The sequence below is a fragment of the Dendrobates tinctorius genome, unplaced genomic scaffold (assembly GCF_039654945.1).
Source record: "Dendrobates tinctorius isolate UK_male_01 unplaced genomic scaffold, ASM3965494v1 ptg000060l, whole genome shotgun sequence".
Taxonomy (NCBI): domain Eukaryota; kingdom Metazoa; phylum Chordata; class Amphibia; order Anura; family Dendrobatidae; genus Dendrobates; species Dendrobates tinctorius.
In genome coordinates this window covers 17090522-17115503 of record NW_027361728.1, presented here as the reverse complement: position 1 = coordinate 17115503, position 24982 = coordinate 17090522, and the positions used below count along the sequence as shown (strand labels likewise).

The window sequence follows — 24982 nt, the reverse complement described above, 5'->3', positions numbered from 1 at the left end:
GTAGATAACCCCCTGATGGCGGTGCCGGCAGCTCATAGCCCAAAAATGAGGTGACAGATTCCCTTTAAAATCTGTCATTGGTTCCTCAAGGATTATGCAGTACAGATAAACTTTGATTTTTTTTTTTTAGACACGTGAAATAAACAAACAAATCACCAGTTCAAAAAAAAACAATTTTACCCAGAAAGACTGTAGACATCAGTTCAAAGAAAAGAAGAAACATCCTGTATGGTGAGTTCTTTCCACGGGATTTCCAGTTTTTGCTGGAGATGCAGAAATCATTGAAACAAATGGGGAGGAAAGCTTGTGTTCTGTGTTTTATTAAGGTATTGCAAAAGTTCATGTGTTCTACAGCGCACAGTTATCACAAGACATAAAGAACACCGCCTTATTGAGATGAATTGCCAGTAGTTCCCATAAAAAAATAACAGGAAAGGAAAGCATCAGACCCCATTAGTGTGAACATTATGCAAAGTAACAATAACATGTAACAACCTGGACAATGATTCAGAAGCAAAAACTCCAGAATATTTCTGACTCTGACATCTGTGTTTCATTATTCTGTCTCCTTTAAATTACATATATTGAATCTTATAGATCTCTTGACATCACACAACAATGATTTGATTTTCTGTCACACTTATTACATGGTAATTCTAAAATCCATAATAGTACCGCTTTATTCATCTTAACCACTACCTGAGACATGGACACTGTAGATGGGATGTGTGTCCTCCCGCAGCCTCATGGTGACCTTTTGTGCTCCTTAATGCTCAAAAAAAGGCCTGAACCACTACTTGTAGCCACTAGGTGGTGCTGCAGAGCTTTGAATTTAATTTATGGCAACTGTTGGATTAACACTATTAGGCTAAGTGCACACGTACCGGAACTCTCGCGGAAATTACCACGAGAATTCGGGAATTCCATTCCGCGGGAAAATCGCATTTTAAATTCCCGCGATTTTCCCGCGGGAAAACTAGCATTTTGCAAGCGTAATTAGCTTGCAAAATGCTAGCGTTCTCCAAGCGATCTGTAGCATCGCTTGGAGAACTGATTGACAGGTTGTCACACTCATCAAACACAGTGTTTGACGAGTGTGACCAACTTTTTACTACTGAGGCTGCCTATGCGGCATCAGTAGTAAAAGATAGAATGTAAAAAAAAAATAAAAAATGGTGTTATTCTTACCTTCCGACGTCCCGCGTATCCGTTCCCAGTAATCCTTTGCGAAAATGCCCATGATGACGTCCGTTCTCGCGGGATCGCGATGTCTCGCGGTAATTCGCGATGACGTCGCACGAATGACCGCGAGACTTCGCGATCCCGCGAGAACGGACGTTATCGCGGGCATTTTCGCAAAGGATTACTGGGAACGGGAGCGTGGAGAGAGGCGGGAAGGCTGCGCGGGACGCCGGAAGGTAAGAATAACAATATTTTTTTATTTTAAATTCTATTTTTTACAGGGATATGGTACCCAGAGCCCGGAGGACAGTCTCCTCTCCTCCGGACCGTGGGTACCATCCGCAAATGTTCTGCTTACTTTCCGCATGGTGTGCACAGCCACATGCGGGAAGTAAGCGGAACAATGCATTCCTATGGGTGCGGGATCGCCGCGATTCCGCAAATTAATGAGCATGCTGCGTTTTTTACCGCAAAGCGATTCCGCCACGGTAAAAACCGCAGCATTAGCACAGCATTGCGGAATCCCATAGGAATGCATGGGATGCTTATTTTTCGCGCTTTCGCGGCAAAATAGCGCGGTTAAAACCACCACGGAAACGCGAAAAAAAGCCACGTGTGAACTCAGCCTTAACCTGCAGATATGGGGTTAATCTGCAAGTTAGAAGGTGCCCATCTAAGTGCATCACCTGGAAGAAAATTAACTACATTCCTCACAGGAGCCGCAGGCATTCAGTCATTATAGGCACACCGGTGTGGGTACAGTAACTGCTCTCTTCACCATGAGTAGCGGCTGAAAGCACGCCTCGACATTTTGACTGACAGTCATCTCTGCACTGCTGAGCATTATCAGGGGTTCAAAATCCATAAGTTTTCAAGCAGAAATCGCTTCTGGAAAGTATCCTGTTTTTGAGGAGTTTTTCTTTTCCTGCAGCAGTTTTGAAGAGTTTTGATTGGACAGTGCCTAGATTGGAGAAATTTCCTTGAGGATCTGCTTCAAAGAATTCACACAATCATTTTTTCCTCCTAGTAGTTTTTCAAAATCTCTTCAGGGGAAAAAAAGGCTAAAAAAAATCCTCATATGAACAGTTAGGCTATATGCACACTGACTTTTTCCAGGCAAGGCCTCTTCACAAAAACACTGGCAGTCATTTGGCTTCTCGGGCGTCTTTTACTCTATACTGTCAAGAGAAGGAGCATCTCACCTCTTTTAACAGACTCGGGGTTTCTGAACATAAGACAACATGTACACAGCAATGTCGTGTACAGTACTGTGCATTTTCTTAATTTTGTGAGACACTTTTAGCCCCGATAAGACACCATGTGCACATAGCCTAAAGTGGATTTGCAATAGGAATGCGGATTAAAAGAGTTTTTGATGGACTTTCTCCGAAGGATTTTGAAGCGTTACCACTGAAAAAACAACTAAAAAAATCTGTAAACATACTCTTAGTGTATGTACGCACTGATTGGTCTTGCTGAGTTTTTGGAGCAGACACTCTGAATTATTGATAGGGATTTGGGGAGTTCCCACTTAGTTGCTGCTCCAAAAACTCAGTGTGAACATAACATTGTTGAGCAGTGCTGTGAATAGATTCTTGTAGCCCATGTCAGTCTCTGACAACTATTCGGGAACTCAGCTTTACTATGATTGCTCCTAGTGCCTGGCAGAAATCTACAAACTATTTAAGAAGACGACCCATCAAAATTTGTATATATTCTAATCTGTCCTAAATCTCTATGTAAAGATGTTTAAGTACTTGCCGATCACCGTCTTCTCGGTTTTCAGCTTCAGTCCTCAGGGTCACATGACCTGTATACGGACTAACCAGCTCACACAGGGGTTAATGTGCTTTCACAATGTTGGTCTATGGAGCTTCGTTCTGAGGCTCCACAGGCTTGCATTATTAGACCTCATGCAGGTATCCATGTTACATGTACGTGTTGTCTCCGTTTTTATTCATGGGTACAAAACGTATCCATTATAATCTATGGTGTGATTCACGTCTGTTTTTTTCCGGTATCACGGAGGAGAAGTGCTAATACAAGTCTATGGGTCTGCAAAAACCACGGACGCATGGCATCTGTGTACAATTTGTATTTAAAATTGAAAAAGACAGGAGAAGGTTTGTAATTTACTGATGTTTTAAGGCATTGGGATTATCCAACGCGTCTTATTCCTGCATTGTAAGGCGGTAGTGACTGCCGCTTGCTCAGCAGGCCTACACTAGTAGGACAAATGCACGAGACCTGACAAGCAGCCGTCGTTGCCGCATCAGCAGCGCCTCTGTCTTTAAGTTACTTCTAGTGAAGTCATTTTTTAGGGATTGGCAGATGAATCGTTTAGTTTTTCCCTGGAGTAGGGAAACTTTGAATAAGGTAAGAGAGGAAGAATGGTATAGTGCTAAATTATTTTTTGTTTTCTGCTGAATTTCCAAAAAAGTACCATACAATTTCTATTCCCCAAGTACCCCACTGGAGCACCGTCACATTAATCATCATGTCATTGTACCATGCAGCTGCCTGTGATTCTGGCTTTGTTTTCCTCAGCTGCAAAATGAATACTTTTACCAAATGTTGATTTTTTTTTTTTTTTTTAGCTTGTCTTTCTTAACAACTTCTACACTGTAGTTGCAGTTTTCGAGGCCTCGGGTGTAAGATCCCTTTTTCGACGCCAGATTCTTGTGCCTGTTAGATTTGTTGATAGCCGGATGACTTTTTCTTGTGCCAGATGAAGTAGACTGCTACTGCTAGAATTATGATGGCAATCACTACTACAGCAATTACCACCGCAGTGAAATTGCGATCATACGAACACATCTCCTCTGCAAAGATAAAACAAATCTCAATCAGCTGCAGGAAACCACCTCTAAAATACGACGCTCTACAGTGATGACGACGTTCAGACCAAAAGATTTATCATCAGCTGACACAAGCTAATTGAATAGTTATTACTTTGGCACATTGACTATGCTTCTGAATATTAATAGTATTTTAAGTGTTCCTTAGATTCAACTATGGCATTTGCTTTGGACTGTAAAATAAAAAATCCCACCAATAAGTTATGGTAAAAATCAAAAAATTGACATGTATTGTGGATTTCATCCTTTCCAATGCATTTTTTCTTCAGATTCACAGGAGGACTAAGTTATAGTAACTTGCAGATCTGATCTTGGTCTGCTACGACTAATGACGACTGTGAAGTGCAGCCAAGTACAAATGTTCTTCTGTTCTCAGCCCTCACACACCGGCGAGACTCTTCTCGTATGTTGAGATAAACCCTTGGATCAGTGAAGATTACTGTATGTGGTGGTTACTAGTGATTGAGATCTAGATTTTATCTAATACAAAGCTGTGTGTTGACTTATGCCTGTTGGTTATTTCATGGGCGATACACCTGACAGCAAGCAAGAACAGAAAAGCAGAACATGCGACAGCTTATTCTGAATTAATTCACATGATATGTGGTTTTTGTTTCAAAATGGCACTGTGATAAATCACAAGTTGTGTAGGGCGAAGAGGAAGTTAATGTTGCAGACACAATAAAAAATATAAAGCAATGGGGAAGATTTATGAAATCTTTGTCAAATATTGGCAGCATAAACTTATACTAGAAAATGCGAAAACACGCAGGTTATCGTGCTGGATGATAAATTGGATGTGTCACAACCTTTGTCTAATTTTATACCACTTATTGTTTGAGTGCATGCCAATATTTTACGCCAAAATTTACGGTACTTACTTTGAAAATCCATGTTAGAATGGCTGTATAATCGCTATATTTTTAATATCAGACTTGAAAACATTCAAAATACACTGCTATTTTAATGTGGATTTTGAAGGTAAATACTCCAGCCTCACCAAGTCTAATAGATCTGCAGACGACTGACTTTAGTGGAGCAGAGGTGCCCATGCTTGATTTCCGCTCCATTCAATGACTGGGACTGCTAGCACTGTACTCCACTTTTCTTGCAGTCTAATGTAATGAAGGAGTCCTGATCTCAGGATTTCTGGGGTTTAGTGATGAGCGAACATGCTCTGATAACGTCTTATCCGATCATGCTCAGGTGTTAACCGAGTATCTTGTATATCTTGTAGTGCTCGTATACTATGTTTGAGTCCCTGTGTCTTCTAGACAGCCTGAACACATGGGGATTCCCTAACAAACAGGCGATCCCCACATGTGTTCAGGCTAACAGCTGCAAATCATGCAGCTGCAAGGACTGGAACATAATATACGAGCACGCCCGAGATACGCTGAAAACACCCGAGTATGCCCCCGAATAAGATGTTATCCAAGCACGTTCGCTCGTCACTACTTGGGTGTCCAGTTGCCAGACTCCCAGTGATCAGCACGTTATTCCATATCCTATGAATAAAGGATAGCTTATTTGTTTTTTTTTGGGGGGGGGGATTAACCCATAAATAATGACCGTAGTTTGTCTTGGGAAATCTGGTGACCGATCCCAATATCAACAACTGTCCATTGGTGGTCCGACAGAAACTGCTGATTATCTGATGTATGTGGGGGTTCATTACTGTTTCCCAGTGGCAGATGCCCAAGAAAAGAAAGTTCAGACATGTTGCATTTCATTATACCTGTGGGAGGCAATCCACTACTCTAGTCTTCTGTCTGTGGGGTATCCATATGAAAGCAGACGGCAAGTATATAGATGTCAGGGAATAACTAATGTCCGGCAGTTATCTCTGGTATATGGCCGCCATCATTTTATTTAGAAATAAGGCAACACTTCCATACAGAAAAATATTATCAAGAATAAATTGTGAGTCATATACAGTAATGTGCTGTTCTATTCCCTTCCCAGTAAGAGATATTGTAGTACAAAGCATCGGTGAAATCATTACATTCAGATTTCACAACATGAATATACTTGTATTCCAACATATAAGTCATTAATATATAAATAATATGAAATATGGGGAAAGCAGATCCACAGTTCACGGCAATGCTGCTAATATACATGCATGAGAAAAGGCAGTTCATAGGAGGTTTCTTATAAAGATGCACTAAAATAGTGGCATCAGGCTTTTTGGCTATAGTGTGTCATGGACTATCCCATCACAAACCCTCTACTAATCCTAAAAAAAAGAAAGGGGCAGCAGCGCTGATTCTGTTTGCTGCATAACTGTGCTAAGGTGCCAAGAGCTACAACACAGCGAAAATCACCGTGGTCTCTTCAGTATATGGACACTGCAAGCGAATGTTGCCTGCCAAGTACACACCAGGGGCAGTAAGAAAGGCCAAAGATGCAACTGGTCAGACAGTCCTTGCTATTTCAATGGTGCTGATTGATACTTATATAACTACCAGAATAAAATGTAAAATGCCATTTAGTATGTATTGTATACATAATGTCTAAACCATTACATCATCAAGATATATAACAATCTTAAGTTAGGAGAAAGTTAACAAAACAATTGTAAATATAGATACCCTAATCGACAATAAAAACAATGAATAGTTTCCCTGCAGTAAATAGTAGTAATACATGTAAATAACAGAGGGTACTTAGTTGACATTTTTGTATAAAGAAAAGGTAAAAGGCAGAATCGTCTTTCTCAGTGTGATATGATCAGACATGTAACGTCCCAAAGGTCACACACATCTAACTGACATCTACTGTGATAGTAAGCGGGGAGCAGAGCTGTGTATCGTTGCAAACACCTCTTTGCATCTATCCCAGGCAGTAAATGCTGATAGCTGGCACAGACCCAGAGCTGGGAATGTGACATACTGCAGCTAGTCATGCCTCTGACAGTGTGGTGGTGGAGGAGGTGGAGAGCCGCAGTGTGTCACATTAGCGTTTCAGGGCGCAGCGACGGACTGCGCACGGCCGCCGCTAAGCCCCGCCCATGCCACGCCTCCGGTAGCTCCGCCTACCGACGCATGACGCTGCATGCGTCCTGCGTCCCCTATCTTTATCACTGGGGACGCAGGCCATGCGCAGTATGTGTTTAGCGGCGCATGCGTCCCTGTGATGGTGCGCCGACCAGCGCCAAACGCAACCTGTAGCAATTTTGTTGCGCTTGGCGCACCATCAAAAGGACGCATACGCCGCCAAACGCATACTGCGCACGGCCTGCATGCCCAGTGAAAAAGATAGGGGACGCATGCAGAGTCATGCGCCGGTAGGCGGAGCTACTGGAGGTGGTGCGGCAGGGGCGGGGCTTAGCGGCGGCCGTGCGCAGGCCGTCGCTGCGCCCTGAAACGCTAATGTGAAACCACCCTAACTGCTCTGGGCCAGCTCTTTGGGCTGTGTTCCCCAATGTCTGGGATAGATGCAGAGAGGTGTTTGTAATGACCCACAGCTCTGCTTTCTTCCCCACTTGTAATCACAGAAGTTGGCAGTGAGATCTGTGTTTTACATTTCTTACCATATGACATTGAGAAAAGCAGTTCTGCTTTTCATTGGGGGTATTTTTTCTCCTGCATGATGCTGCTTGTTAATGATTGGCACCACCATGCAGGAAAAAAAATAATATGCCTAAACTGGTGAAATAGAACCTATCAGCTGATTCATGCTACCCAAATGCCGGACAGCATGAATAAGAGAGCGGCTCTGTTATTGCAGCCAGGTATCTTTATCTCTGATGCTATGATGTCTCAGAGAACATACGGTAGTTTAAAATGGCATCTTGAACATGTAACGAAGATTACTACTCATGGAAGTATGCGCCCACTTGCTGCTCTCCTCCCCACTCAGCTCGTTTGATTGGTCTCTCCCTATATAACACTAGATGAGTGAGAAATAGGGAAGTACCGGGCCATTACTTTTGAACTAGTCACCTAGTTTCCAGCTGAGATTTTAAAATATGTTTTCTCTACACACATCATTTCAGTTAAACATACATGGCTACAATAATGCAGTCAATGTCTGATTCATACGGCCATGGTTTGGACAGTATACACCAGCTGAAAGGATCTTGTGGTTTTCCTCCAAACTATTCCACTCTTTTCCATAGCCTTTATATGGCCGTATATGTCAGCTGAATTAAAGTGGTTATCCGGGTTTTTTTTTGTTTTTTTTTACAGTGGACCTAAGAACTAACAGGTAACCAACTAGCTGCCTGTTCTGCTTGCCGCCAATCTCTGCCGGCTCAGAGCAGTCACAGACCGCTCCTTCTGGCGATTCTGCAGCTTCCACTGACGTCATATCGACAGAGCAACTGCTTCTCTTTCGCTTTGCTCTCTTGACTTCCGACTAGGCAGGAAAGAGCTGTGAGTGTGTAACGGTGGAGAAGTCATCTGGACACCTTTCCTGAGGAATTCTCATGTATTGTCTGACCGTCTGCTTTTATCTGTCTGATTTTACGTGAGCTGCTGATTTCCTGACCGATTGGAGATGACATGGTTAACTATTGGTCACATCCCTGGTGGGGAAGAGTTAGGTGGGCATTAGGAATTGAGTTCCTGTTTCTAGGCAGAAAAATATTCAGGATTGAGAGTCCTCAGTAGTTGATACCTTTTAATGGCTAACTGAAAAGATGGTAACACATTGCAAGCTTTCGAGACTACTCAGGTCTCTTCATCAGGCTAGCCTGATGAAGAGACCTGAGTAGTCTCGAAAGCTTGCAATGTGTTACCATCTTTTCAGTTAGCCATTAAAAGGTATCAACTACTGAGGACTCTCAATCCTGAATATTTTTCTATCTACTGGCTAACACGGTACAAAGATATACATATTTCCTGTTTCTAGGCAGTCACTAAGATAGTACTGAAGGAGAAGTAACTTCCATATTGCAGACCAGCACATTTCTGGATTGTGTGTAGAGGAGAGAGATGAGAAAGAGCGTGCTGGAGTACTCAGGTAGTAAGTCCTGAAAGCAAGCAACTAAAGAGTGGCAGAAGTTCCTACCTACAGCAGAAAAGTGGGCACTTATAGAGAGGAAATTAGCAAAGAAAGTCTTAGGCCTCTTTCACACATCAGTTTTTTGCCTTCAGGCGCGATCCGGCTTTTTTTTGTAAAACCGGATCCGGCAAAATGCAATGCCGGATCCAGTTTTTCCCCATTGACTTGCATTAGCGCCGGATCGTGCCGGATGGCATTGCGTTTCATCCGTTTTTTGCCGGATCCGGCAACTTGTCTCATTCCGGCGTCTGGAAAAAACGGCTACTGTAACGTTTTTTGTCTCCGGCGAAAAAGCCGGAAGCGCCGGATCCAGCGCTTCCAGCTTTTTGCTACAATGAAAGTCTATGGGCGCCGGAATGCGCCGGATCCAGAAAAAGATGGATCCAGCCACCGGATTCGGTTTTTTTAAGTCTGCGCATGCTCAGATCCAATTGGCCAGCCCCCAGGAACAGATATAACCTGCTAGACGGATCCAGCAAAAAATCGGATCCGTTTCTACAGTTCTCCAAAATTTATGCCGGATCCGTTTTTTCTAAAAATAGCCGGATCCTGCCTGACGGCAAAAAACTGATGTGTGAAAGTAGCCTTACTGTTTGCCAGACCTGGAGACCTTAGTGAAGGAATATGGGACCAGGCAAACTGGGATACATTCATTTAAGGAGACCGGCCCATATATACAAAGAACGTAAGATTGTGTGTGGGAAGTCACAGTAACACTCATTGACCTGTGTGACTCTAATACTCACAGGATGAAAGTGCCCAAGGAAATTTGCTGTATAATTGCAATGTCCTTCAAAAGCTATGTGCCGCCCCTTGTAACCAACAAGATTATACCACTGTATTTCACAGAAGATAACTTAACAAAGTGTCATGCCTGCTACCAATTGTATATATGTTTTACAAGTTCATTCAGTAAAGAAAAGTTTATTTTCATATCCACACCTCTCTCATTCATCTGGAAGTCGTTGGGTCCTCGCTGCCACCTAAATCAGCAGTGTGTGGTCAGGTAATCTGTCCTATGGTGTTTGGGGACACTGGAGTAACTACTCATTAGAGTCCTCCCTTACAACTGCCGATGACAGCTGGTTCCCCGCAGCCTACCGGCAGGAAGCCGACTGTCAATCAGCATGATGTCTGCAGTCATGCCTCATCCCCAAACAGCCCGGAAAAGGAAGAGCTGCTCTGTTGATATGAAGCAGCAGAATTGCCAGCAGGAGCGGTCCATGACCACTCTAAACGGAGCCAGGTATAACAGGCTGGTAGTTAGTAACTTACCTGTCTGTTAATCTTGGAAAACCCCCTTCGATCTCCTGATTGGCCCAGGATCCAGCGGTGGGACACACCAATCACCAAATTCTCACCTATCCTTTTGGATAAGTGATAACTTGTTTTAACAAGACAATCCCTTTATTCCCAAAAGCTTCTCCCAATAAATTCTCGCTAAGCTAAAAAGTCTGTCAATTTTTATGTTACATCGGTTATGATAAATGCTGCAAAGTAAAAATGGAAAAGCATGGAAAAATACGCATCTATTACTCCCAGGAGAACAGGCCCGCAGTGCAAGGAGTTAAAACCAATTGATGAAGTCAACTACGTTAAGTAACGGTGAGACATTCAGATTTGTTCATATCCTGACATCCGCCGTCTTCTTCTTGTAAGCAGGAACACGACTAGGACTATAAGTATCAGCCCCACAATCGCCAAGGACACACCCACCGGGATTAACAGTTTGTTTCTGTCTGCAAAACAGACTCTTTCTGCAAGTAAAGTCAGCAGAAATTGGCAGATGAAACGTCACATCTGGAGTAGATGGAGCTGCTCGGTCTCATGTTCTCGAGAGCTTGCTGGCGCTCACATACAACAGCCTGATATCTGTCAGCCACGTCTCCTGGTGTCTGGGACTTCTACATTCAATCTACTGTTATTGCACACTGTGGCTGTACACTTAGCCTAAAGTATATGTCGCAAGCTTTTCCCAATGTATACTTTAGGCTGGGGCTTCACAGCGACTTTTGTCACAACACATTTCCCATGGCCAAAGATTGCTAGGTGCAGCACAATACAACGTTACCAGGACTGTGACCGTGACAATCAAGTAAAGAAAAATCTGACGCGGTTGGATTTTTTATGACTTGCTGCTGTCACGCTACCTGCATGGTCGCAAGGCGACCCCATTCACCTGTATTGTTCTGCAATATAGCAGCGACACTTTGGCTGCACGACAGATGTTGAGAGGCCAAAGTGGCCATGTAGCCCTATCCTCAAAAGAGGTTGTCTGGCCTTGGGGTACAAGTCTGCCACTACTCTATGTAACTGACCGCCGGGAGCGGGCGGTCATGATTTGCATACTTTCAGACAGATTCCAACTGGACGTGTCCAGCCTTGCGCAATTCCACTTGCATGGAGTGAGGCCCCACATGTCTACCCAGCATCGAAGGATGCTGACATAGTGTGACTGCAGACTTGTGCCCTAAGGCCAGACAACCCCTTTAATGTTCCACAGGCCGTGATTCACCACATGAAGGCCAAAAGTGTGTTCAGTCTGATATATGGCCATATACCCTTTATTTCACTGTTGACAAAAGATTGCAGACTGCACATATACACCGCAAAAAAATCTTGGACCATGCAGAGTAAGGTTTATATACATATATACATTACGTTGCCCCTATGGGTGACGGATGCCATCCTGACAGTGGCCATTATCAGGTGTTTCCTTCCTGAAAATATACCGCCAACCCTGCACCCAAACACAATTAGCCCTATTTAATGAGCTTTAGACATTTGTGAGTCATGTACATGTTCTGTCAGTGATTTTCACATACCTACTATAATCTATAGTGCTAATTACATGTCCAAGTGATCCTCAAAAACCGCCAAGAAATGTTTGTTTTTAATCAGTCAAGAGCAAAATCACCCGTACATGTTTATTAACAATCAAGGACAGCGCAGATTGTCAGTTTTTAACATTATAATAGGTAAGAGAAACTTTGCAATTTACTTATTTTAGTTTTTTGCATATGACAAAATCACTGATGAAACACTGACCAAAGTCTGATGAAAATTGGATTAAAAACACTGATGAAAATCAGATTGATTATTTGAGTAACAAAAAAAATCACTGACATCTGAATGAGACCTTAGTAGTAGTCACATGCTTGTGGGTGAGGTAGTTATTAGATGGGGAAGTTACTGACAGCACACAGTACTATAGCAATGTGCGGAGTATTCAGCAAAATTTGGAGTAAAGTATTATACGCGGGTTTTAAAAGTGAAGATTTTCCCTGTTTAGGATCAGTGATGAGTGAATGTGTTCAGATAAGGTGTTATCCGCCCATGCTTGTGTGCTAACGGAATGTCTTCGGTGCGCTCGAAATATACGTTCGAGTCCCCGCGGCTGCATGTCTCGCTGCTTGTTGTACAGCCGCAACTCATGAAGGGATTGTCTGTTTGTTAGCCAAACCCTGCATGTGTTGCGGTTAACAGCTGGGAGACATGCAGCCGCGGGGACTCGCAAACGCATTTTTCAAGCACGCCAAAGAGACTCGGTTAGCACACGAGCATGGGAGGATAACACCTTATCCGAGCACGTTCGATCATCCCTTGTTTGGATATTATCATGATCGTAACAGTAAAAAGGCTACAATTATAATGCGCTGTGGCAGTGAACTCTTGAAAGTGGGATCAGAAGCCTTTTTTCTGTGGTGTGAATATTTAAAAAAAATATATAAATCAGTGATAAAGTATTTAGGGTTCTATACAATGTTCCAGTCAAATAACAAACTGTTATGAGACTTACAGGTTGCTTTTCCCCATGTTTTGCTTGGACACCTTAAAGAAGTTGTGACTTTTGATTTATAAAAACTAATGTTTAAAATGGAATATGACACCAAAGCAACCAATCTCTTTCAAGCCCGAAATGTGGTTTCTTAATGCGTTGCTATGTTTTTATTCTGTGTTACATTTTTCTGTTAATGACCACAATGTGAATGTGCACCTACACATTGCACTTATACTAACAGATGTGCTGGCCCATGTTTTTGCTTTTCTTGTCCTCAGTACAGGTGGAGGTATGGCCGCTTCCTTGGTCTGTCCACCACTATATATTCAGTTCTGCACAGGCAGGTGTAAAAGTCAGGCCCAGGTCCAGCTTTGCCCACCATTCTGATAGGGTTCACCTTGTCGCGGTGACAAAACTTTCATGGTTTTTAGATAAAAAAAAAATGTACCCCACAAAGTACCCTATGTTTTAGAATGTGTTACTATTTACTTACAGTAGGGCTCTATGCATTGTTTTTATTCTAGGGATACTAAATAAGGAAGACGGATACCATTCAGTAGCAGCCATGGTGCTGGGCACAGTACGGTTTTAACAGCCTCAGCCACACTTGCTCATTACATATTTTGGAATTCTCCTCTTAAACATATTTGGGCATGTTACATCTTGCCAGATAAGTATGAGACCCACCTTGTGATCCTGCTGATCGTTTGCATGCTATTACATGGTCTGGCTTTTGTTGCAGTCAATACCCTGCCCAACCATAGCTGGCAAATTGCTGCAAGTAAATTTTCAGAGTTGTGCTGGCCTTAACCAACGATGGCTGTGCAACAGCCAGACTGTGTGGTTTTTAAAAAAACTGATCTGTCCAGCTGTTGCTTCTGACAAAAAAGCAGTTTTGCCAATGGGCACATGATTTCATGTGCACACTACCTGGTGTGGCAGGCAATCATGACGCACATGACAGCTTTTGGTGCACAGCTGAAAGGCTGCTAAATAGTGATGAGCGAACATGCTCTGGTAAGGTGTTTTCTGAGCATGCTCGTGTGGTGAGAGAGAGACTCGGTGTGCTTGAAAAATATGTTCCAGTCCCCGCGTCTGCATGTTTCATGACTGTTTGACAGCTGCAACATATGCAGGGATTGCCCAACAATCAGGCAATCATCCCTGCATGTGTTGCAGGTGTCGACCAGCCATGAAACAGGTAGGCGCGGGGACTGGAACATATTTTTCAAGCACACCGAGGCGCTCTCTTACCACACAAGCATGCTCAGATAACACCTTAGGCCTGTTTCACACTTCCGTTTGTTGCCATCAGTCAAAATCTGCCGTTTTGCAAAAAAAACGGATCGGCCATTTTTTTTTTACGGATCCGTTTTTTTTCCCATTGACTTGCAGTAGCGGCGGATTTTGACGGCTGGTCATCCGTTGGATCTGTTTTTTTACGTATCCGCCATAATTTTGGCGTTCGCTGTCTTTAGCTGACGAACAATGCAACGTTTTTTGTTTGCGTCAAAACAGCGGATAGCAACGGATCCGCCGCTATCTGCCATTCGTTATAATGGTCGCCTATGGGCGGAGGATCCGTTGCCAACCGTTAATTGACGGAATCCGGCAACGGATCCGCTTTCTTCCACTGAGCATGCCCGGAAGAATTTCCTTGCCCGAAATTTAACCCCAGATGCCGTTCTGGCAGCGGAAAACTCTCTCTCTCTCCTTTTTTTCCCAGACTCGCTTTCCTTTAAATTTCGGTCACTAACTGCTAAAGCGGATCCGTCAAAAAACAGATCCGGTGGCATCCGTTTGTGTCACAACGATAACGGATCCGTTTTTTCACCACCTGGCGGATTTTGACTGACGTCAAATAACTGTAATGTGAAACAGGCCTTACCAGAGCATGTTCGCTTATCACTATTGCTGAACCTTAGTGTAGAAAACAGAATCAACATATTTATTTTCTGGACAAATTCAATACCCTCTATCTAAATATATCGTCGTTTCAAAGTATATTCTACCTCACCTCTTGGCTATGTTCACATGTGACATAATTGCAGCAGATTTTTCTGCACCAAAAACCAGAGAGTTGGCAGGAATAACGCTGTGTACAATATGTGCGTTTTTGCCTTTTTACATTTATACTAGCTTTTTTTAATTCATTCATTTGAATATGTGAAAAACGCTGAAAGCATTGTCGTGCTGGAGATTAAAAAAATGCAGCATGGCTCCAGGAATGCACTAAAAAAGCATGTAGCGTCTGCATGGGACTTCTCATTGGTTTTGTAAGACGCTGGGTATTTTATGCACCAAATACACTGAATACAATATGCAGCAAAAATGCTGCAATTACCCCACGTGTGAACTTACCCTTAGAGTAAAATTATTCCTGGTGCTCAATACTGCTGTAATAGTGCCCATTCTGGGATTGCCATTTATTTACATAATGTTCATTTTATCCGCTCACCTTTGCCAAGTTTTCCATCCTTAATGTCAAAAGCCTGGAGTTTGACCTCTGTCAACACAAGTTCCAAGTTATCTGCCAGCTTTACGTTTGGTGTCCCTTTACATGCCACAGAGTACCCAACATCTGTAGACAGCAGCTTCAATTTGCCAGAAGTACCATTCCATCGTCCTTAAAACAATACAGAAACATAACGGCAAGTAAAACAATGTTTCCATGTTTTAGCCTTTAGGGCAACAAGCATCACTGCGATTTGGTGGAATATTATCTTTATTACATTTACATTCAGGTTAATAGTGTTACCTTCACGGTCTCAGTCTTAAACTGTCTAGTATCCTGTTTTCTAGAGTTGACAAAAAAATGAGCAGTATCCTAGTCCAAATAGCTCCATCGGTCTGTGGTCACTGGAATAAAACCTTGAGAACCTACTCCTATCTGCCGGCATCATTGGAGCCTCTACTGATTGGTAGGCTGTCTTAGTTGAATAGTGATGCATGCATGACATTGAGTCAGGCCCACTAATCATAAAAAGTACCAGAATACCAACAGGTATGAGGAGATTCACTAGGCACTAGTCCCGTGGCTACATCGATAGTCTGTGGTCAATGTGCATTGTGAACCTCATATTTCCCGGTATCAACGGTGCCTCTACTGATTGGTAGGCTGCTTTAGCTGTAGAGTGATGTATGCATGTCATTGAGTTGGGCTCACTAATCATAAGAAGCATCGGGTATACCGGCAGGTAGGAGAAAGTTCACACAACAGTGGTCCAGTGGCTGTAGACTACTGACGTAGCCGCTGGACCAGTGCCCTGCAAATCTTTTTGCTCAACTGTACTATTTTCCAAAAAACCCTGAAACAGTTTTAGAAGAGGGATTTTCCAACCTAAATAAAAATTGCTATATGGGTCAATAATTATATAAAATAATGTGAGAGGCATGCCTCGCTTCAGCACAGGCTGATGCAGTGTTCTCAGCTCGGAAGACATGATATCCCATCCTTTGGCCTTGACCACTGAGGCCTGATATTGTCTGCTGTGTTCAGGTGATTGGGAAGTGTTGTCATCAGAGAAATCACTATACTATAGTGCCACTAAATTACAAGTTGGAATTTAAAGCACCACTCCAGTGTATTTTTTATTTGAGCACTGCACTGGAGTGGTGTTGCTAATATAAGTTCCCTGCCCATAGTCATATACTCACTAGTATATTATGTTATAAAATATGCTGCTACTCCAGTCCCCCATCATCTTGTAACCACAACTTCTGACTGACCAGAAGTGAGTGATAACGGTTACAACATCTCAGTGTAAAACCGTGTTCATCACATTATCCTACCTTCTGAAGCCACATACAGTTGCACAGAAACCTCTTCAATGTAATAAATCTTTTCTTCCTGCAAGTGAATAATAATAGAATGTAATGAATAAAGGAGTATGACATTTCCTATCCAATTCAATGAGAGCATTCTGTTGCCCTAAACGTTCATTCGACCATGTTTGGCTGTTAGGACCCCACATTTGCAGTGGTGGGGTGGCTGCTCATGTTCGTATATTGGACATTCTTAAAGCAACTTAGTATTTTCGCTCTAGACCCACATCTCCAAACTTCACAACCTTATAGATAAACCACCACTGGTCTAATATGTACCTCCAGAGAAATTCACTGTGAATGTGAGACCTTGCTATTCTGTCTGTACATGGGTATGGAAAGTATTCAGACCCCGTTACATTTTTCACTCTTTGTTTCATTGCATCCATTTGATAAATTCAAAAAAAGTTCATTTTTTCTCATTAATGTACATTCTGCACCCCATCTTGACTGAAAAAAAACAGAAACGTAGAAATTTTTGCAAGTTTATTAAAAAAGAAAAAACTGAAATATCACATGGTCATAAGTATTCAGACCCTTTGCTCAGTATTAAGTTGACGCACCCTTATGAGCTAGTACAGCCATGAGTCTTCTTGGGAATGATGGAACAAGTTTTTCAAACCTGGATTTGGGGATCCTCTGCCATTCTTCCTTGCAGATCCTCTCCAGTTCCGTCGGGTTGGATGGTGAACGTTGGTGGACAGCCATTTTCTGTTCTCTCCAGAGATGCTCAATTGGGTTTAGGTCGGGGCTCTGGCTGGGCCAGTCAAGACTGGTCACAGGGTTGTTTTGAAGCCACTCCTTTGTTATTTTAGCTGTGTGCTAGGTTCATTGTCTTGTTGGAAGGTGAACCTTCTGACAAGTCTGAGGTCCAGAGCACTCTGGAAGAGGTTTTCATCCAGGATAGCTCTGTACTTGGCCGCATTCAAGTTTCCTTCAATTACAACCAGTCGTCCTGTCCCTGCAGCTGAAAAATATAGCATGATGCTGCCACCACCATGTTTCACTGTTGGGACTGCATTGGACTGGTGATGAGCAGTGCCTGTTTTTTTCCACACATACCGCTTAGAATTATCACCAAAAACTTCTATCTTCATCTCATCCGACCAGAGAATCTTATTTCTCATAGTCTGGGAGTCCTTCCTGTGTTTTTTACCAAACTATGCAGGCTTTCATATGTCTTGCACTGAGGAGAGGCTTCCGTCGGGCCACTCTGCCATAAAGGCCCAACTGGTGGAGGGCTGCAGTGATAGTTGACTTTGTGGAACTTTCTCCCATCTCCCTACTGCATCTGTGGAGCTCAGCCACAGTGATTAGTGATCTTGGGCTTCTTCTTTACCTCTCTCACCAAGGCTCTTCTCCCACAAGTGCTCGGTTTGGCTGGACAGCCAGGTATAGGAAAACTTCTGGTGGTTCCAATCTTCCATTTAAGGATTATGGAGGCCACTGTGCTCTTAGGAACCTTGAGCACTTCAGAAATTCTTTTGTAACCTTGGCAAGATCTGTGCCTTGCCACAATTCTGTCTCTGAGCTCCTTGGCCAGTTCCTTAAACCTCATGATTCTCATTTGGTCTGACATGCACTGTGAGCTGTGAGGTCTTATATAGACAGGTGTGTGCCTTTACAAATCAAGTTCTATCAGTTTAATTAAACACAGCTGGACTCCAATGAAGGAGTAGAACATCTCAAGGAGGATCAGAAGGAAATGGACAGCATGTGACTTAAATATGAGTGTCTGAGCAAAGGATCTGAATACTTATGACCATGTGATATTTTAGTTTTTCTTTTTTAATAAATTGGCAAAAATTTCTACATTTCTGTTTTTTTTTCAGTCAAGATGGGATGCAGAGTGTACATTAATGTGAACAATGTGATGAAACAAACAGTGAAAAATTAAAGGGGTCTGAATACTTTCTATATCTACTGTAACATGCTACCACATTTTTTCAATCATTATCTCAGTAATCTGTGCTCTTGTGTAGAGATGAGCGAATTTGTTCGGCTCCCCCCTTATCGTGCAAGTTATAGCGCATACCGAATAAGCTGCAGAAAGAACCCGGCTTCTTGGATCGCTCCAGCTGATCAGCTGTTCAGTGCCGCAGTTGCATGTGTCCCTGCTTTGTGACAGTCACAGTACATGCAGGGATTGCCCAACAAACAGGCTCTCCATGCATTTGTTGTGACTGTCACTCAATAGACATGGCCCTCACAGGTGTCTGCTTCAGCGCACCCTGGCCAGCCGCACCACATACACGCAGTCTCACTGTCTCACTTGCCTGGTTCTCAGAGGCCTCCTTTAGATGCAGAAATACTTTTTCCTTTGTTCTGGCACATAGAGACAGAGTCCAATTCCAACTTTAAACCTAGAACTTTACTTGTTTTCAATTGCAGCACATCCACATCAGTTACATGCACTGTGAGATGTGAGGTCTTATATAGACAGGTGTGTGCCTTTACAAATCAAGTCCTATCAGTTTATTTAAACACACCTGGACTCCAATAAAGTAGTAGAACCATCTCAAAGAGGATCACAAGAAAATGGACAACATGTGACTTAAATATGAGTGTCTGAGCAAAGGGTCTGAATACTTATAACCATGTGAAATTTCAATTTTTATTTTTTAATAAATTTGCAAAAGTTTCTACATTTCTGTCTTTTTTTCATTCAAGATGGGGTGCAGAGTGTACATTAATGAGAAAAAAATGAACTTTTTTGAATTTACCAAATGGCTGCAATGAAACAAAGAGTGGAAATATTAAAGGGGTCTGAATACTTTCTGTACCCACTGTATCTATGCCATTTTGTACTTATTACCATGGCTTTTGTCCACATATATACACTTTAAGCCATACATGAAAAATATTTTAAGAATTAACAGAATGAAAAAAAATAGTTAACATTGGTGAACTTCAGAGATATTTGCAACCTCTACACAAATGCGTTTCAGACAGTTTGGAAATATCAGTGTCATTATTGCTTCATATTACAGGTACATTTTAAACAAAATATTCATCAAGATATCCTTTTAGGGGGAACCTGTCACCATGAAAATGCCGACCAACTTATAAGCATCATGTTATAGAGCAGAAGGAGTGGAGCAGATGATATATAGTTTTGTGAGAAAAGATTCAGTATAACCTATGCTTTAATCATTTTAATCCTTTTCACGTTCTGGGATTTTCGGTCTAGTGGGAGGTCCTATCCGTAACTGTCAGCTACCTGTATATGCACACTTATACAAAGAAAGCTGTCGGTCACTGATAGGAACGTCCATTGATCCCAGAAAGAGCAGACGTTTAAAAGATGAATAGGCTATACTTAATCTCTTCTCACAGAAATGTGGAGTCGGTAAGCCAAACCAAACACTCCAACTCTGAATCCTCAATTTCCCTGACTCTGGCTCCATGCCTCACTACTGAACATGTGCATAAAGTGCAGCACAGATTCATCTCAACTAAAAGCCCAGATCCTTAGATCAGGAGAACAAACAGACATTTATAGGACAATTCATAACTTTTCCAAATTCTTATGAAAAAATTTACAGCACATCCTGCACTGAGCTACTGTACCCAATTTATTATATATTATAGGAGTTGGAGTCAGTCCATTTTATACCTCCTCCAACTTTGACTCCACCAAATTGGACAATGGCTCCATGACTCCGACTCCACAGCCCTGCTCACAACACTATATAACAGTCTACACTGAAAGGATTTAGATAGCGACAGGTGAGTATGAGACAGGGGACTTACATTTAAAGCAGTGGTCCGACTCCCCAACCTTTCTGACCTTGAGAGCCACATCCAGCTCTGAGAGAGGGTCGCGAGCCACATCCAGGTCTAAAGCTCCCGTTACACACTGCGATATCGCTAGCAATATCGCTGTAAAGTCACCGATTTTGTGATGTAGCAGCGATATTGTTAGCGATATCGCTGCATGTGATACTTACCTCCGACCCGCTCCCCCGCTGCTCATCGTTGGTCGTGCGAGAACGTCCTGGACCATTCCTCGTCGGCCACTTCCTGCTGGGCTTCCTGTGGCACCGACGAGCGAGGCGTGGTTGCGGGAGGGAGGACGTCAGGATCGCCGCGTCTGACAGGTAAGTAGCGACCGCCGACCGCTGCGATGTCGCTGGTGAGATCTGCCTGTGTGGCAGCTCACTAGCGACCACTTAGCGATGCACCAGCGATCCATATAGTCGGGATCGCTGGTGCATCGCTAAGTGTAACGGTAAGCTAAGAGAGGGTCACGAACCATGTTCAGCTTTGAGAGATGGTCGTCAGCCACATCCGGCTCCCACACTCCCTCACATTAGTGGCAACCAAAGCCTCTATTATGGGTATAATGATAGCTAATACTTTTCCATAAAAGCAGTATACCAAGATCCAAGGGTTCCCACAATCCCTCCTTCAGTATTCTCCCATCATGCACTCCCACCACACTGTCGTAACCAGCTGCAAGCACCTTTTCTGACGGGTAGTGTCATCCTGTCTTCAGCACACCATCCTTATTTATCTCTAACCCTCTCAGACCAGTATATGTGCATCCAGATCTGCTCTTCTGTGCCGGGCTACTTACATAATTCACCATTTTGAGATGGGCTCTTCATAGCTCTTTGCTAGACCTTGAGTTAATGCACCAAGCTAGCAGACAGCCGCGAGCCACAATTCATGAGATCGCGAGCCACATGTGGCTCTGGAGTTACAGGTTGGGGACCCCTGATTTAATGCATCATTCCAGCAGTGCAATAAAAAAACATTGGATTGGTGCTTTAAGGATACATTCAGATGACCATGATACCGATAGTCGGTGTGCCAGTTCATATGTCCACGATTCTAAATGTACCAACGATCTTCGTGAATAAAATCTCAGCATGCTGATTTATGCACCAGACTAGTGCATGTAAACAGCTCTTGCACTTATCTGCTATGCAATTTGTGGACGTGACTGGCCAAAGTACAGCCATTTGAACCCAACCTAATTCATATGTTCTTATAGTTTACAGCTATCTTATGGAAGGTATATATGATATATATACAAATAATCATGGCCGGTTTTAGACAGTGGGGCCCTGGGCAAAAGTTTACAGTGGGATCTCAAATGCTCACATATTGCACCATCAAATAGAAACATTTTAGTTGTATTTATTTACATGCGCTGAGTTCAGGCTGTTAAACGAGCGTAATCAACAATATTTAAGTCGTATGATGCTTGTTTCCCGTCCTCATTACATTGGCTGAGGAAGAATGATGGGCACAGAACAATCACTAACAGATTAATCTGTCCTCATACAGTATCATGTTATCAGCAGCATATCTGCAGTTTTCAGTTTGCAGTGGTGCTGAGAACAATGATTTGTGTTCAGGCATAAACAATCTAATCTCTCTATGAATAGGCAGCATTCTGCTCGTTTAGTATAACGCACCACATAGTCCTCCACATAGTATAATGCACTCCATAGTCCGCCATATAGTATTATACACACCTCATAGTCCTCCATATAGTATAGATGTTTATTAGCATCTTGAATAGGAATAAACATGCTAGAAATAGGAGGAAACCACTAAGGCTAAATAGAGCTGTAAGGGGCGCAATAAGTGACAAAAAGAAAGCATTTAAAGAATTAAAGAAAGTAGGTAGTGATGAGGCATTAAATAAATATAGAAAATTAAATAAATTATGTAAAATGCAAATCAAGGCAGGAAAGATTGAGACAGAGAGACTCATTTCCAGAGAAAGTAAAAATAATCCCAAAATATTCTTTAACTACATAAATAATAAGAAACTAAAAAATGATCGTGTTGCCCCCATTAAAAATAATCTGGGTAAAATGGTGGATGAGGATGAGAAAAAAGCCCATATGCTTAATGACTTTTTTTCAACAGTATTTACCCAAGAAAATCCCATGGCGGATAACATGATCAGTGATAAAAAAAAATTCTCCATTAAATGTCACCTGCTTAACCCAGCAGGGAGTACAGTGGTGTCTAAAAATCACTAAAGTTGAGAAATCCCCCGGGCCCGGATGGGATACACCCCCGACTACTGCAGGAATTAAGTACAGTCACAGACCATTATTTTTAATCTTTGAAGATTTCATAATAATAGGGTCTGTACCACAGGTCTGCCATAAAGCAAATGTGCCAATATTCAAAAAGGGGACAAATACTGAACTTGGAAATTATAGGCCAATGAGCTTAACCTCTACTGTGGGTAAAATCCTGGAGGGTTTTCTAAGAGATGCTATACTGGAGTATCTGAAGAAGAATAACCTCATGACCCAATATCAACATGGGTTTACAAGGGACTGTTCCTGTCAGCTTATCTGATAAGCTTTTATGAAGAGGTAAGTTCCGGACTGGACCAAGGGAACGCAGTGGACGTGGTGTACATGGACTTTTCAAAAGCTTTTGATACGGTGCCACTCAAAAGGTTGATACATAATATGAGAACAATGGGGATAGGGGAAAATATGTGTAAGTGGGTTAAGAGCTGGCTCAGGGATAGGAAACAAAGGGTGGTTAGTAATGGAGCACACTCGGACTGGGTCACGGTTAGCAATGGGGTACTGCAGGGGTCGGTGTTGGGCCCGTTTCTTTTTAACATATTTATTAATGACCTTGTAGAGGGCATAGAGAGTAGAATTTCAATATTTGCAGATGACACTAAACTCTGCAGGGTAATCAATACAGAGGAGGACAATTTAATATTACAGAAAGGTTTATGTAAACTAGAAGCTTGGGCTGATAAATGGCAAATGAGCTTTAATGGGGATAAATGTAAGGTCATGCACTTAGGAAGAAGAAATGAGATGTATAATTATGTGTTTAATTGTAAAACACTGGGCAAAACTGTCACTGAAAAAGACCTGGGTGTATGGGTGGATGACAAACTCACATTTAGTGGCCAGTGTCAGGCAGCTGCTGCAAAGGCAAATAAAATAATGGGATGCATTAAAAGAGGCATAGATGCTCATGAGGAAAATATAATCTTACCCCTATACAAGTCACTAATGCGACCACACTTAGAATACTGTGTACAGTTCTGGTCTCCCGTTTATAAGAAAGACATACTGTAGCTGAACTAGAGCGGGTGCAGAGAAGAGCGATCAAGGTTATTAGAGCACTGGGGGTTCTACAATACCAAGACAGGTTATTACACTTGGGGTTATTTAGTTTGGAAAAATGAAGGCTTACGGGTGATCTTGTTACAATGTATAAATAAATATATGAGGGGACAGTGTACAGACCTTTCTAAGGATCTTTTTACTCTTAGACCTGTGACAGGGACAAGGGGGCATCCTCTACGTCTGGAGGAAAGAAGGTTTAAGCATACTCACAGACGCAGATTCTTTACTGTAAAGCAGTGAGACTATGGAACTCTCTGCCGTGTGATGTTGTAATGAGTGATTCCCTAATAAAATTTAAGAAGGGTCTGGATACCTTTCTTTAAAAGTATAGCGTTACAGGGTGTATACACTAGATTCCTTGATAGGGCGTTGATCCAAGGAACTAGTCTGATTGCCGTATGTGGAGTCGGGAAGGAATTTTTTTCCCCAATGTGAAGCTTACTGTTTGCCGCATGGGTTTTTTGTCTTCCTCTGGATCAACACGTTAGGCTATGGGTTGAACTAGATGGACTTAGTCTTCCTTCAACCTTAAATACTATGTTACTATGTTACTAATGTGCCCCATAGTCCTTTACATAGTACAATGTTCCCCATAGTCCTCCATATAGTATAATACACTCCCCATTGTACTCCATATAGTATAATGCACACTCCATAGTACTCCATATAGTATAGTTCACTCCCCATAGTCCTCCAAACAGCATAATGCATTCCCCATAGTCCTCCGTACAGTATAATACAGCTCCCATATAGTATAATGCACCTCAATAGTCCTTGATAGAGTATAATTCAGCCCCATTGAGTATAATTCAGCCTCTATAGAGTATAATACTGCCCCATAGAGTATAATGCAGACCCATAGAGCATAATGCAGCCCCATATAGTAGAATGCGGCCCCATATAGAAGAATACAGTCCCACAGAGTATAAAGCAGCCACATACAGTATTATGCAGCTTCAGTATAATGCATTCTCATAGAGTATAATGCAGCCTTCATAGAGTATAATGCAGCCTTCATAGAGTATAATGCAGCTCTCATAGAGTATAATGCAGTCCCATAGATTATAATACAGTCCCATAGAGTATAATGCAGCCACATAGAGTATAATGCAGCCTCATATAGTATAATGCAGCCCCATAAAGTATAATGCAGCCCCATAGAATAAATACAGTATAATGCAACCCCCATGGAGTAT

The 24982-nt window shown here is 42.4% G+C and overlaps 2 protein-coding genes across 2 annotated transcripts in view; both read right to left on the bottom strand.

Moving 5' to 3' along the window:
• Positions 1–13688, bottom strand: part of MCCC1 (methylcrotonyl-CoA carboxylase subunit 1) — a 139054-nt gene extending 125366 nt beyond the window's left edge. Inside the window, exon 1 of the mRNA XM_073578756.1 lies at positions 13519–13688. Within this exon, the coding sequence (XP_073434857.1) occupies positions 13519–13544 (26 nt within the window). The 5' untranslated portion in view covers positions 13545–13688. The remainder of the gene's footprint in view (positions 1–13518) is intronic.
• The window catches only part of LAMP3 (lysosomal associated membrane protein 3), a 43411-nt gene continuing 18733 nt past the window's right edge, over positions 305–24982 (bottom strand). Inside the window, exons 4-6 of the mRNA XM_073578760.1 lie at positions 16624–16681; positions 15290–15457; positions 305–4004 (exon numbers count right to left, since the gene is read on the bottom strand). Coding sequence (XP_073434861.1) covers positions 3871–4004; positions 15290–15457; positions 16624–16681 — 360 coding nt within the window. The 3' untranslated portion in view covers positions 305–3870. The remainder of the gene's footprint in view (positions 4005–15289; positions 15458–16623; positions 16682–24982) is intronic.